The sequence below is a fragment of the Mobula hypostoma genome, chromosome 4 (genome assembly GCF_963921235.1).
Source record: "Mobula hypostoma chromosome 4, sMobHyp1.1, whole genome shotgun sequence".
Classification (NCBI taxonomy): domain Eukaryota; kingdom Metazoa; phylum Chordata; class Chondrichthyes; order Myliobatiformes; family Myliobatidae; genus Mobula; species Mobula hypostoma.
The window spans coordinates 97,119,398-97,133,131 of record NC_086100.1 but is presented as its reverse complement, the minus strand read 5'-3'; the positions used below and the strand labels follow the sequence as shown (position 1 = coordinate 97,133,131).

General features: G+C 41.0%; 1 protein-coding gene across 2 annotated transcripts in view; it reads left to right on the top strand.

Annotated features, from left to right (window-relative positions):
• Window positions 1-13,734, top strand: part of thap4 (THAP domain containing 4) — a 67,731-nt gene that overhangs the window by 15,250 nt on the left and 38,747 nt on the right. For both annotated transcript variants that reach the window (XM_063046232.1, XM_063046231.1), the window contains exons 2-3: window positions 5,978-6,131; window positions 9,898-10,007. In XM_063046232.1, the coding sequence (XP_062902302.1) occupies window positions 5,978-6,131; window positions 9,898-10,007 (264 nt within the window). The remainder of the gene's footprint in view (window positions 1-5,977; window positions 6,132-9,897; window positions 10,008-13,734) is intronic.

Here is a 13,734-nt window from a genome sequence, read left to right as displayed (position 1 = left end):
ACTCTGCACCAATGCAGAAATTACAAATTGGTGTGACAGTGGGGATCCTGTCTAGACATCCCCACCATTTATAGAAGATAATCTTCACATTTGTGTGATATAAGACATAGGAGCAGAATTAGGCCATCCGGCCCATTGAGTCTACTCTGCCATTTCATCATGGCTGTTCCATTTCCCTCTCCTGCATTCTCCCCGTAATTTTCATGCCCTGACTAACCAAGAACCTATCAACCTCCACTTTAAATACATCCTGTAGGAGCCATGCATCAGTTTTCTATCTGCATTGTATTCTGTGTTGTGTGTTTATTATGTATGTTATGGTAACTAGTCTTGAGAGTAGGGGGAAGTTGTAAAAGCAAAAGGAATAAGTTACATATTTGTTTTTTATTCTGGGCAGTTTAGTTTGGAGTTGAGGACCGAAAAGGGTCATATCTTTTGGTGACCGCTTAATTTGCACTTCATTGTGCTTAATTGCATTATTTCAAGATTATTTGTTTTGCTGGTTGCTAATAAAGTATCAAATACATTTCTTCGACTTTGTGGAACATCATTACTGGATTGATCGGAGGTTGTGTTATACAAGGATAACAGCCCATGGGAACCACCAGCAGCGGCGTTGGTTTGCTACATTCTGTCAACAAAAGATTTCGACAGTTATTTGAAGCGAACATCAGCGAAGATGTGACGTTAGATGCTTGTGGCAAGTAATTACCGTTTGTTGCTTCGTGCGGTGTGTTTGGGCTTGAAACACTGTTTGGAATGGTCATCACGGACCGTAAGCTCTATCTTTGGTGTTTGCCTAAGAGTTCGGAGCTTGGTTCTGTTGAAATCCTGAAATACTTCGAGTGCTGACATTTGAAGTGAATGTCGTTGTTTTCTCTGGTTCGTGCACTTAAAAAAAAATGAGTCAAGCTGGAAACAGTGACCTTGAAGTAAATACTAAAAGAGAAATTAAACTTACCGGGAAAACTTTGGCGACTAGAATTGACAGCATTTGAAAGGACTATAATAGTTTTAAGCTTAAATATTTAATACCATTAATTAGAAGTCTTTTACAGCTAGTGTAATCTCATTTGGATGATTTGAAAAATCTTTGTGAAGATGGTGCTAAGCAACATTACTTGCTGTTGTCTTTAATGCCAATCTCAGAGCAAGATAAACAAACTGAAAGCTTTGCAAATATTGATACGCTTATTAGTACAATCACAGCAGAGGCTGAACAATGGTTGAAACAAATATGGAATATTGAAGGGCAAATTGCTAGAGGAAATGAAAATATTTATAAAGCCACAGAGCATGCTGTGACTAGGTATAAAAGTGATTTTCAGGATGACATGCAGCCTAAAGGCAGAGTATCTAATGTGCGTGCAGCAAGTTCTATTGCTAGCAGAGTGTCCTGTGCATTTGATACCTCCCCTAAATTCATTAAAAGAGAGGCTCATTTAGCTGCATTATTCGCACAACAACAATTATTGAAAGACAAACGTGCGTTGGAAGAGCAAGACGAGCAGATGGAAGAACAGCTATGGAGAAGTTGCAGGAAGAACTGGCCATAGTTAAAGTGCTAAGGGCTATGTGTGTTAAATATGCTCCAGCAGGACAGTCCTATGGTGCGAGTTCCTGTGTTGACATGGCACAGAGAAAATCCAACATACTCAATGTCAGTGTGGATTCATTTGTTCTTCAAATGTCTATGTACGAGTTTGGACCCAAGGGGTAGTTCAGGGTGTTCACTCTCAGCCTGCACTAGGGAGGCTTACTGAACCCATGTCATATGTAATAGCAAAAGGTGCTTCTGAGGACATTAATTTACAGTATGGAAACACGTGTTTCAGACGATTAAAGTCTAAATAATATGCAGGAGGCCATTAGGACACAAAATAAAATAGCAAGCTTAGTGGTGTAGCAACTCATTGCATCTCTGTCTAAAAGTGGGATTTAAAATCTTCAATTGTGATCCATTGTAGTATCATTCACTTATGGGGGCTTTCAAGAACAGTATTGAAAGCAAGACTGGTGATTATGGTGACTGTCTCTATTTCCTTGAACACTTCACTGAAGGTCACTTAGAAAGACTGTCAAAAGATGCCAGCAGTCCAACCTGGAGGAAGGATATCTAAAGGCCATCTTTTGGTTATGAGCACAAATTTGCATCAGCCTACATGGGAAAAGTTTTTTTTTGGCTGCATATCAAATCAGAAGAATGAAAGCTCTTCAAGACAACATTCAACATACATCAAAGTTGGTGAACGCAGCAGGCCAAGCAGCATCTATAGGAAGAGGTACAGTCGACGTTTCAGGCCGAGACCCTTCGTCAGGACTAACTGAAGGAAGAGTGAGTAAGGGATTTGAAAGCTGGAGGGGGAGGGGGAGATGCAAAATGATAGGAGAAGACAGGAGGGGGAGGGATAGAGCCGAGAGCTGGACAGGTGATAGGCAAAAGGGGATACGAGAGGATCATGGGACAGGAGGTCCGGGAAGAAAGACAAGGGGCGGGGTTGACCCAGAGGATGGGCAAGAGGTATATTCAGAGGGACAGAGGGAGAAAAAGGAGAGTGAGAGAAAGAATGTGTGCATAAAAATGAGTAACAGATGGGGTACGAGGGGGAGGTGGGGCCTAGCGGAAGTTAGAGAAGTCGATGTTCATGCCATCAGGTTGGAGGCTACCCAGACGGAATATAAGGTGTTGTTCCTCCAACCTGAGTGTGGCTTCATCTTTACAGTAGAGGAGGCCGTGGATAGACATGTCAGAATGGGAATGGGATGTGGAATTAAAATGTGTGGCCACTGGGAGATCCTGCTTTCTCTGGCGGACAGGGCGTAGATGTTCAGCAAAGCGGTCTCCCAGTCTGCGTCGGCTCTCACCAATATATAAAAGGCCACATCGGGAGCACCGGACGCAGTATATCACCCCAGTCGACTCACAGGTGAAGTGATGCCTCACCTGGAAGGACTGTTTGGGGCCCTGAATGGTGGTAAGGGAGGAAGTGTAAGGGCATGTGTAGCACTTGTTCTGCTTACACGGATAACATTCAAGACAACATTCTTTTTCTTAGAAGCCATTGTTCTGCATTAGAGATGTTTGGTATATTCGACAACTGGACAGGCCTATTAATATATTGATTGTTGCAAGGAAGTTACCTTGTATGCTTGGGGATAAATGGAGATGTTTTGACTTTGAGCTACTAGATAATCACAACCTTGAGGCTACTTTCACCAACCTTGCTGGGTTTATTAAAAACAAGGGAAGATTTCTACACACCCAATGCATGGTAAAATATGGAATATTTCAGCACCTGCAGTAAGCAAGGGGGTGAACTAAACTAAGTCACAAACTCGTTCTGAGGCTAAAGAAAGCAACTTTACCACTACTGACAGCAGCGGATTCTTGTGTTCTTGGACACAGCAGTTGCCATATCAAGCAGTGATGCATCTGGTTGCTCTTTATGGTGCATCTGAGATAATTAGTGGGGGTAATTGAGGATATTCTGAACTTCTAGCCTTCTGAGGAAGTAGGGGCAAGAGATATTTGTGTACTCTAGATATAGCAACATCTCAGAATAAAATCACTCAGTGTCCACTTTACTAGGTACCTCCTGGTCATGGTCTTCTGTTTGTGTATCCCATCCTCTTCCAGGTTCAACATATTGTGCATTCAGAGATGCTGTTCTGCACACCACTATTGTAATATGTGGTTATTTGAGTTACTGTTGCCGTCCTGTCAGCGTGAACCAGTCTGGCCATTCTCCTCTGACTTCTCTCATCATCAAGGTATTTTCAGCTACAGAACTGCCACTCACTGGTGTTTCTCACGCCATTCTCTGTAAACTCTAGAGACTGTTGTGCGTGAAAATCCCAGGAGATCAGCAGTTTCTAAGATACTCAAACCACCCTGTCTGTCACCAAAGTCACTTAGATCACATTCCTTCCCCGTTTTGATGTTTGGTCTGAACAACAAACGAACTTCTTGACCACATCTGCATGCTCTCATGCAATAACATGCTGCCACAGGATTGGCTGATTAGATATTCTCATTAATGAGCAGGTGTGAATAATAAAGTGGCCACTGTGTGTATGTCGTGAAGTTTGTTGCTTTGTGGCAGCAGTACTGTGCCAGGCATAAAAAAAATTACTACAAAAATACAAAATAGGTGGTACAAATCAGCAACAGTGAGGTGGAAGTAGTGTTCATGGGTTCATGAACCGTTCAGAAATCTAATGGCAGATGAGCCCCTACAACTGGGGTTCTCGATCTGGAGACCACGGACCCCTTGGTTAATGGTAGAGCTCCACTGCATAAAAATGGTTGGGAGACTCAGTTGTCATGCTGAAGACTTGCTGTATAACTACTGCAACTTGAATTAATCTTCCCAGAAGAGCTAGAACACTGGCATCCACCCAGCCGTAGGGAAGAATCTCCTCTACCTGAACAAAAGGGCAGCTACCCAGCAGTTGTGTGAGTGTAGGAAAAAAAACAGATTATACGGTGGTAAAGAAGTCAGTAAGCTCAACCTAACTTGAGTTCTGTAGTTGATTGTGGATTTTAAAGTATAGTTTTGCTATTATGAAGTGTTAGTTATATGACATCTTTGACATCTTCTCCCAGTAAAATAGCTTTAGTTCTTCACGTTTAACTTGGTGTTTCTATTCCCTTTTGGAAAGATTGGCAAAGAGCATTTGAAAGCCTAGGTGAAAAATGCAACATCCAATCATCAAGGCCAATGGGTTCCATGGTTACAGATTATATACTTGTATATGGGGAAGTATAGAAGCATGATATTCCTTAAGGGCACATGAATGTAAAGTACCCTTGGCATCAAGAACATCTAAGAGGGGCCAAAAATGCAATTGTGACAAGAGCAGGAAATTGATGTTCGAAATATACCGAGAATGGCCAGTTGTTGCTGACCAATTTGAAGTTTGAGATATGGGTGGGCAAGAGAATATGCAGGCTGAAAATAAATCACGGGTCTTGGGATGTTTCAACCCTCCAACCAGGAGCTATACTTGATGGGATTGTTTGAGAGAATTGATATGCAACTATGATGATTTGTCAAGTTTTTGCCTTGGAGACATGGAGTTGTATGTTATGGAAACAGACACTTCAGCCCAATTTGTTCACCAAGATGGTCCCATTTGTCTGCATTTGACCCATCTCCCCGTAAACCAGGGGTTCCCAACCTTTTTCATGTCATAGATCCTTACCATTAACCAAGAGGTCCATGGACCCAGGTTGGAAGCCCCTGGTCTAAACCTTCATCTTTCTAATGTTGATATTGTCCCTGATCCAAACACTTCCTTGGCAGCTTGTTCCACATATGTATAACCCTCTACATGAAGATGTAACTTGGGCCCCTTTTTAACCCTTCCCCTCTCACCTTATATCTATGTCCACTAGTTTTTGATTTCCTTTTCCTGAGAAATTGACTGTGTACATTCACTTCCTCTATGAAACTCAATAATTTTTATACAGCTCCATAAACTTACTCCACTCCTGCTCTCCAATGAATAAAGTCCTAGTCTACCCTGTCCTCTATTCCCTTCAACTATATGCCTCCCCTTTGTGATCATGGAATTACTTCTTTTAGAGTTGGGGGGGTGGGGGTATTTTTTACCCCTCAACCAACATCACTATAAATGGTCGTGGTACACTTTGCTCAGCACAAACTTGCTGCCCTTGTTCCAAAAGGCAATGGAGGACAAGTGACTGAAAACTGATTGTCCCTTCACTGCCTTGTGGAAGGAATGATTTAAAAACTGATTGATTGACAGTGATATCAATGGACATGGGGATAAGGTAGGAAATGGTGGTGTGATAGAAAATTATCCGTGTTAATGTTGAATAGTAAACCAGAATTAAGAGGTCAAATGGCCTATTCCTCCTGCTCCTATTAACATTTTTTTCTATTTTGTTCTTCAGTAATTCATAAAAGGCAAGTCTTCTTACTTTGTTCATTGTTTTGTTTTCCTCCTGTAGTTCATTTGAACCCAGCCATTGAGCCTCTCTCTTGGATGTTGGGTACCTGGATTTCTGACCCTCCTGGGGAAGGTTGCTATCCAACTATCAAACCTTTCAAGTACATGGAGGAAGTCCAAATCACGCATGTTGGTCAACCCATGCTGAATATTTCGTAAGTCAGAATGTCTTTTACAGAGTCATAATGTCAGCTCTGCCCAGTTGCTATTCACTGCGGGAGATTTTGTTATTAAACTTTCATTTCCAGGATTCAAGGGGAGTGCTGATGATACTTTGCACAGAAGATCGGGTGCTACAGTAGCGTAGCGGTTACCGCGATGCTATTATAGCTCAGGGCGTCAGAGTTAGGAGTTTCAGTGTCCTCTGTAAGCAGATTTGTATGTTCCTTCCATGTGCGCGTGGGTTTCCTCCGGGTACTCTGGTTTCCTCCCATAGGCCAAAGATTTATCAGTTGGTAGGTTAATTGGTTACTCTAAATTGTCAAGTGATTAAAGGTCAAAGTAAGCTTATGTACATTTATGTACAACCCTGATCTTAATTTTCTTGCAGGCATTCTCAATAAATCCATTAGTAGAATAATAACTATAATAGAATCAATGAAAGGCCGCACAAACTGTTCATTTAACAAGTGTGCAAAAGACAACAAACGGTGCGAATGCAAACAAGAAGTAAATAATAAATAAATAAACAATAAATATCAAACATGAGATGAAGAGTCCTTGAAAGTGAGGTTACAGGTTGTGGGAACAGTTCAGTGATGGGATGAGTGAAGTTATCCCGTCTCTGCTTCAAGAACCTGATGGCTGAGGAGTAATAACTACTCCTGAACCTGGTGGTGTGAGTCCTGAGGCTCCTGTACCACCTTCCTGATGGGAGCACCAAGAGAACATGGCGGGGGTCCTTGATGGTGGATGTGACGGTGCTCTGTGTAGATGTGCTTAATGGTGAGGAGGGCTTTACCCATGGTCGACTGGACCATATCCACAACTTGTAGAATTTTCTGTTTGAGAGCATTGGTGTTTCCGTACCAGGCTGTGACGTAACCAGTCACTACACAAGTTTATCAAAGTTTAGGCTATGGGTTAAATCAGTAGGTTACCGGTGGTGTGTCTGGAAGGCCTGTTCCACGCTGTATCTCTAAATTTAAAAAATAAAACTGAGAAAGGTTTCAAATCTCATAGATTAGAATATAACATCAGAAAGCTTGCACTCCCATTGATCAAATTTGTGGCTGTTCTAGCTCAGTACCATTTTCCTGCTGTATTCCTTGAATCTCTCCATTTTCAGCAATCATGATCTGCTGAGCAAGATGGCCAGATTTCATACTCTGTTAATAACACTACCCCTGTTCCTTTTACTTTCTGCTTGTCCTTTCTAAATGTTAAGTACCTTTTGAACATTCAACTCTCCACTCTGGCCTGTAGTTTCTGCAATAACAGTTGGATCCCGTCCAACTACCTCCGTCTGTGCAGGTAATTCATCAGAATTTCGTCCCTTTAAACATTTTCAGAACTTTTGATTTTGCCTGTTGCTTTTCTGACTTTCATGAAGTTTCCCTCCTTCCTGAATTCCTCCCGACCCCCTTCCTAGCTGAAATGCTGTCCAATAGCAATTCTTCCTGCAAGGAAACTAATTATGATCCTACTGAGGTGTAATCTGCCCCATTTATGCAGGTTCTATCTGTCTCAGACACCGTCTCCAATCCTCATGGTCTAAATCCTCTCTCCTGAATGATTCATTTCCTATATCTTCCTTTTTCTATACTGCTCAGCAGGTGGTACCAGAGCATGACCAACTTGTTTTTAAAACTAGCTCCTGAACAAAGGAAGATCTCATCCGTTTGCCATCTCTTAGTGCCAATACAAACAACTTTGAGTTGTTCCCATGCTCTCTTCAGAATGCTCTGCAGCTGACCAGTGATGTCCTTCCACTCTGCAGTCACTTACATAGCCGTAGAAATTGTTGTCTTTCCCCTGACCTATTGAAACCTCAATCAGTCTTGCTGCTGTGCAACTGAGCAAGATTGTTCAGAGCCTGAGGATGGTGAGCAAGTACGGAGTAAAGAGGGCTTAATCCAAAGGATTCTGTTACTTATGGAGTACTTATTACAGAATGCAAGATGTTTGTTGCATTTGCCACGTTCTTTAGTTTTACACAGGCAGATGAACTTGCCTCTGTTTATTTGAGATGCTGTGCTGTTTTAAGCACCAATTCTCATGGGAAGCTTAGCCACACATATTTAATATGTGGAATTTGCAACTACTTTGATTAGCGGAATGAACGAAGGGTGTGTTAATAGGATTTTATTAAGTAGTGTGGATGGGGGTTCTTCTGGAGGCTGTGAAATGAATTTGGTGCAATATCAAGGGATTACAGCATTAATGCCATTACTTGTGTATACGTGAAGGATTGGGGTTTTTAAATGGAGTAGCAATGATACTGGTAAAACTGAAATAATCCAGCACCCTTTGGACTTTGGTAATGCCGAACTGGCAATTTGCCACACAATGGGATCTTACTATTTTTAACATCTAATCACACTTTTATTTCACTTGATTTTTTTTTACAAGTTACGCAATATTGTAATAAACTGTCTGGTGAACCCAGTGAGTTTAAAGGAAGCAGGAAATAAAGTATGCTTCTGACACTGGCGATAACCTTATTCCAGTGTTCCACGATAGTGAACCCAAATGATGCACACTTGTTGGGTTGTATATGGGGATATATAAGTACCTTGATAATAAAATTTACTTTGAACTTTATAACTAAAATCTTTTCGAATATAGATGGGGAATGTCGTTTTCACAATTTGTATGAATGAGTTAGATGAATATCCCTGATTAGCCAGGTGAGGAAGTGAGTCTGAAGTCTCTCCAAAGGGATATGTAAAGATTAAATGAATGAGCAAGCTGAAGACAAAGGAGTGTGATTTAGGAAAATGTGACTGTGGGGTGCACAGATAATAAACAACTTTTGAACAGTAAACATTAATGTACAAATAGATACTGGTTTATGATTCAGCAAAAGTAAACATGCAAATACAGCAAGCAATTAGTGTGTTGAACGTTATTGCATGTAGCTTGGAGCAACCCAGTTATAACAGTATGACAAGATAGTAGGGGCATTTAGAGCATTGTATGTACCTGGATAGAGGGAGATGCTTGGCCTTGAGGTCTAGGAGTGTAGATTGACTGGATTGATTCCACAGGGACAGTCCTGTCCCATGTAGAGAGAGAATAAACTCGTGAGTTCAGAAGAATGCGAGGTGGGGTGGTAAGCTTATTGAGATGTACACCATTTCAAAGAAATGCCAAAGGGCTTCCTTTAGTGGGGAAAATTAGAACCATGTTCTCAGGATAAGGAGTAAGGTGAGGAGGAAATTTGGAAATCTTTGGAAGTCTCTTTCTCATCTTTAGATATTCAGTGTATTCAAGACACAGTTTTTGAATGAGGGAATCAGAGGATATGGGGATCAGGTGGAAAAGTGTCAAGATACAACATCAGCCAGAGCCTTGCAGAATGACAGGACAGACACTGGGATTGTTTTGTCTATTCCTATTTCTTATTTCGTACATTCTTAAAGTTGTGTAAAACTTTGCATCTTGTATCTCCTGAACTGAGCATGATAAAAGAAGAGCACAGAAAGAAAACAAATTAATCACAAAGGTATGACATCCTTAAGAAAAGTGATAAGCAAAAAAACCCTACTCATTTTGAGATGGGAATCAGGTGTGTTTTTTGTCTCTCGTAAGATAACTGGTTCAACTGTATGAGAGTGGATGTAATTCTTTTTAAACCTGAATAGCCCTGCTTGGGGAATGTCTGAGAAGTTCAATTTTAGCTTGGGAAGCCACACTTGCTAGAAACAATTTTTGATCTTTTCAACTTTTTCAAACTAATTTTCCTCATTTATTTCACAGATTTAATGGTTTCAATCCTGAAACCAGGAAGCCAATGCACAGGGAGTGTGGCTTTATCAGAATCAAGCCTGGCACCAACAAAGTGGCATTTATCAGCGCACAAAACACAGGTAGAGTACTACCTGTACTGAATACTCTAAGTATGGCCAACACTTTGAAATGAAACTCTTCCTTCAAAGAATAATTGAGCTGCTGTGTATTAATTATATAATTACTGTTGAATGAGCCAGGTTCCTGGTATGTGTGTGGAAATTCATTGAAGCATACAAACTAATCTGCAAAACGCATTACATTTCAGCATAAATTTCTTTTCAGAAGGATACTTTGGTAAATTCATAGGTGCCTTTGGTGCAGAGGCAGAATTCAGTATCTCATTGAAATGGATTTGGAACAGTAAGAGCAAGTAAAAGGCATGCTCCAGCCAATCATGAGCCATTAAAGACAGTATATTGATATCAATCTGTAAGTGCCTTTTCTTCCCTCCCCACCACCCCCAAAGAGACAGCTGAGGACTGTGCCTGATAGGGTAAAACTTGGGTGACCATGAGGATAATTGTAAATTAAGTTATTGGATCAGTGAGTGAATGGCAACTATTAGGGAGTGAAAATAGAGGAAAGATTGTAGGAGTTGCGAAATGCAGAGGAGGAGGACATGCCTAGCAAGTCAGGCTGGGGATGGTCTCCACTTGCAGAGATACAGAAAGAAAACCACAAGCTAAAGTAGCATCACAGATGAACAATTGATGCAGAGAAATCAAGTTTCATGAAGTTGTAGAATCGAATACCTAGTCCAGAAGGCTACAATATGCTTGGTCATTCTTTTCAGCTTATTCTCATGATCATCCTGGTTTTCTGTGTCAAAGACATGTGACCTTTCCTGCAATTTAACAAGCTTCTTTTCTGTGCTTCCAAGTTGAACCTGAGTCAGTAACACTTTTTCTCTGCTTAGGCATAACCTAATGAGTATTTCCAGCATTTTCCTTCAAGAGGTGAATTAGTCTTCAGAATTATTGGGATGCAGATGCATCCTTAGTTCCATATGTGCGTGTAATGCAGTGGTTGTATGTTGCAATTTGTTTCTGAAATCAGTTTTGTTGACAAACTAGCATTGTCCAATTAAACAAGGTGGTTAAGCACCACCTGTTGAAAGGGCAACTGACATTCTGTGTCAAGTTCAAAGTCCTTACGGCAAATTGAATCTTGGATTTAAACATTAACTCTGTATCTCTTTCAACGGATGCTGCTTGACCTGCTAAGTTTTGTTTTAATTTCAGATTTCCAACTTCAGTTTTCTGATAATAACTTAATGAAACATTTTGATGATTTTCTACCCATTTTTTTCTCTTTCTCATGAGTGTTAGCTGCTATTTTTTTGTTTATCGAGCTAACGTTTGACATGTGTTCACTGAAATAGATCAATTGTTTATAAATGCCCCTAGTTTCTGCCCATTTCTGTTTTTTCACCTCTATACTTCCTCATCTGCTGGCACTAAAACTCAGATTTGGACTCATCACAGAGTTGTCACAGGTGGACAAGTTGAGATTAAAGAATTGTCAAACATGTTACTATCAAGGCTGTCAAACTCTTAATGGAATGCTCAGTGAAGAACATATACATCAGGATGCTCTTCATTGAATACATCTCTGCATTGAGCACTATCATCCCCACAAAGCTCATCATTAATATTCAAGACCCGGGCCACGATACTCACGGTGTAACTGGATCCTCAATTTCCACACTTGAGGACCCAAGTACTTGAGGATTGCCAACAACGTTTCCTCCACACCCACCGTTAGTACAGATGCACCTCAAGACTGTGGGCTTAGCCCCCGCTTTACTCACTTCATACCTATGGTTGTGTGGCTAAGGACAGCTCCAATGGCATATTTAAGTTTGCTGACATCATCGCTGTTGTTGGCTGAATCAAAAGTGGTGGCAAATTGGCATATAGGAGGGAGATTGAAAATCTGGTGGAGTGGCACCACAACAACAACCACTCACTCAATGTCACCAAAGTCAAAGAGCTGATTATTGACTACAGTGGGAAGAAGCTGAAGGGCCATGAATCAGTTCTCATTAAGGATTGGAGGTGGAAAGAGGGTCTGTCATTTTGAATTCCTTGGCATTATCATATCAGAGGATCTGTCCTCGGACCAGCAATTGTGCCATCACAAAGACAGTGCCTCTACTTTCTTAGAAGTTGCATAGATTCAGCATGTCACCAAAAACTTTTTTTTAAAAAAAAGCTTCCATAGATGCACAGTGGAGAGTCTTCTAACTAGTTGCATCACATGCTGGTGTGGGAACACACCTATGTTCAGGAATGGAAAAGACTACAGAAGATGGTGGGTGCAGCCCAGTTCAACACAGCCAAAGCCCTCCCCATCATTGAGCACATTTACATGGAGCACTGCCACAAGAATGCAGCATCCATCATCAAAGACCTCCACCAACCAAATCAGGCTGTCTTCTCGCTACTACCACTGGGCAGGAGGTCCCACTCCACCAGGTTCAGGGACAATAACCTTCAGGCTCCTGAACTGGCATGGATAACTTTACTTGGCTCAACACTTAGCTGATTTACAACCAATAGGTTCACCTTCAAGGATTCATTACAACTCATATTTTCTGTTTTTTTAAATTTGTTTGCATAATTTGTCATCTTTCACACATTAGTTGTTTGTAGGTCTTTGTTTTTGTACAGTTTTTTTTGTAAATTCTGTTACATTTATTTTCCTGTAAATGTTTGCAAGAAAATGAATCTCAAGGTATTATATGGTAACATGTACATACTTTGATAATAAATTTGCTTTGGACTTGAAAACTTTGAAGCTCCTATCACTTGAGAATGCTTCCCTATGGTCTAGTATGTTCACATTAAATCACTAATGGATTAAGGATTTATAAAAGCAAAATGAGTGCAAAGAAAAAATTCGAATTAATGCAGGATTTTGACCTAAAATGTGAACTTTCCACTTGTCTTCATGGACGCTGCCTGGCCTGCAGAGTTCTTCAGCAATTTGTGTTTTTTTTTGCTCCAGATTGCACTATCTGCAGCTTATTGTGTGTGTGTGTGTGTGTGTGTGTGTGTGTTTTTTTTTGTTGCTTCCAAATTACAGCATCTGCAGTTTATTGTGTGTCTAATCTACTTTTACCATGGTTGCTTCCGTTTCTCGTTGTTTTTAGGAGCAGTACTACTTAATGACCAAGTTGTATTCACATATCAAATAAAGTAAACAACAAGTTGATCTGCTTTTATTGGTGGTGATGCTGTGTTACGTACCCCGTAACTGGGTTGCCAAACCAGCAGAAATGGATCACTCAGTTGGAGCCTGGACGACTAGAACTAAGAAAGTTTTATTAAAGAGACAAGCAACACAGTACTCTAATCAAAAGGATAATAAATGCAACAGTTCAGCAATGATAAACAAACATGTACACAGAATTAAGATAACAGGATCAATCAAGCACTATCGTCGACTAGGGGTAAATGACCAGTTTCAAAGTGACGCAAAGTTCAGTTCAATTGAATTCAGTTCAGTTCGCAGTAATCACTGCCATGGGAGATGGACAGTGGGGGGAAGGAGAGAGACAGCAAAACGAATGAATATTCAAATGGCTTCCACACAGACCTTCGATATTCTTCGCAGTCAGCTTTCGGGCGAGCCCTTTGTGATGTCTTCTGAGGTCACCGACCGTGACCCCTCCATTTCCAGATACGATTGTTTCTCTGCGGTGAACCTGGCACCCAGGCAAGGGCGGACACACACCAGGTTCCCGCTGATCGTGCCTTTCCACCCTGTGCGTCTATGGCTTGGTCCTGTGACCAGCCGTCC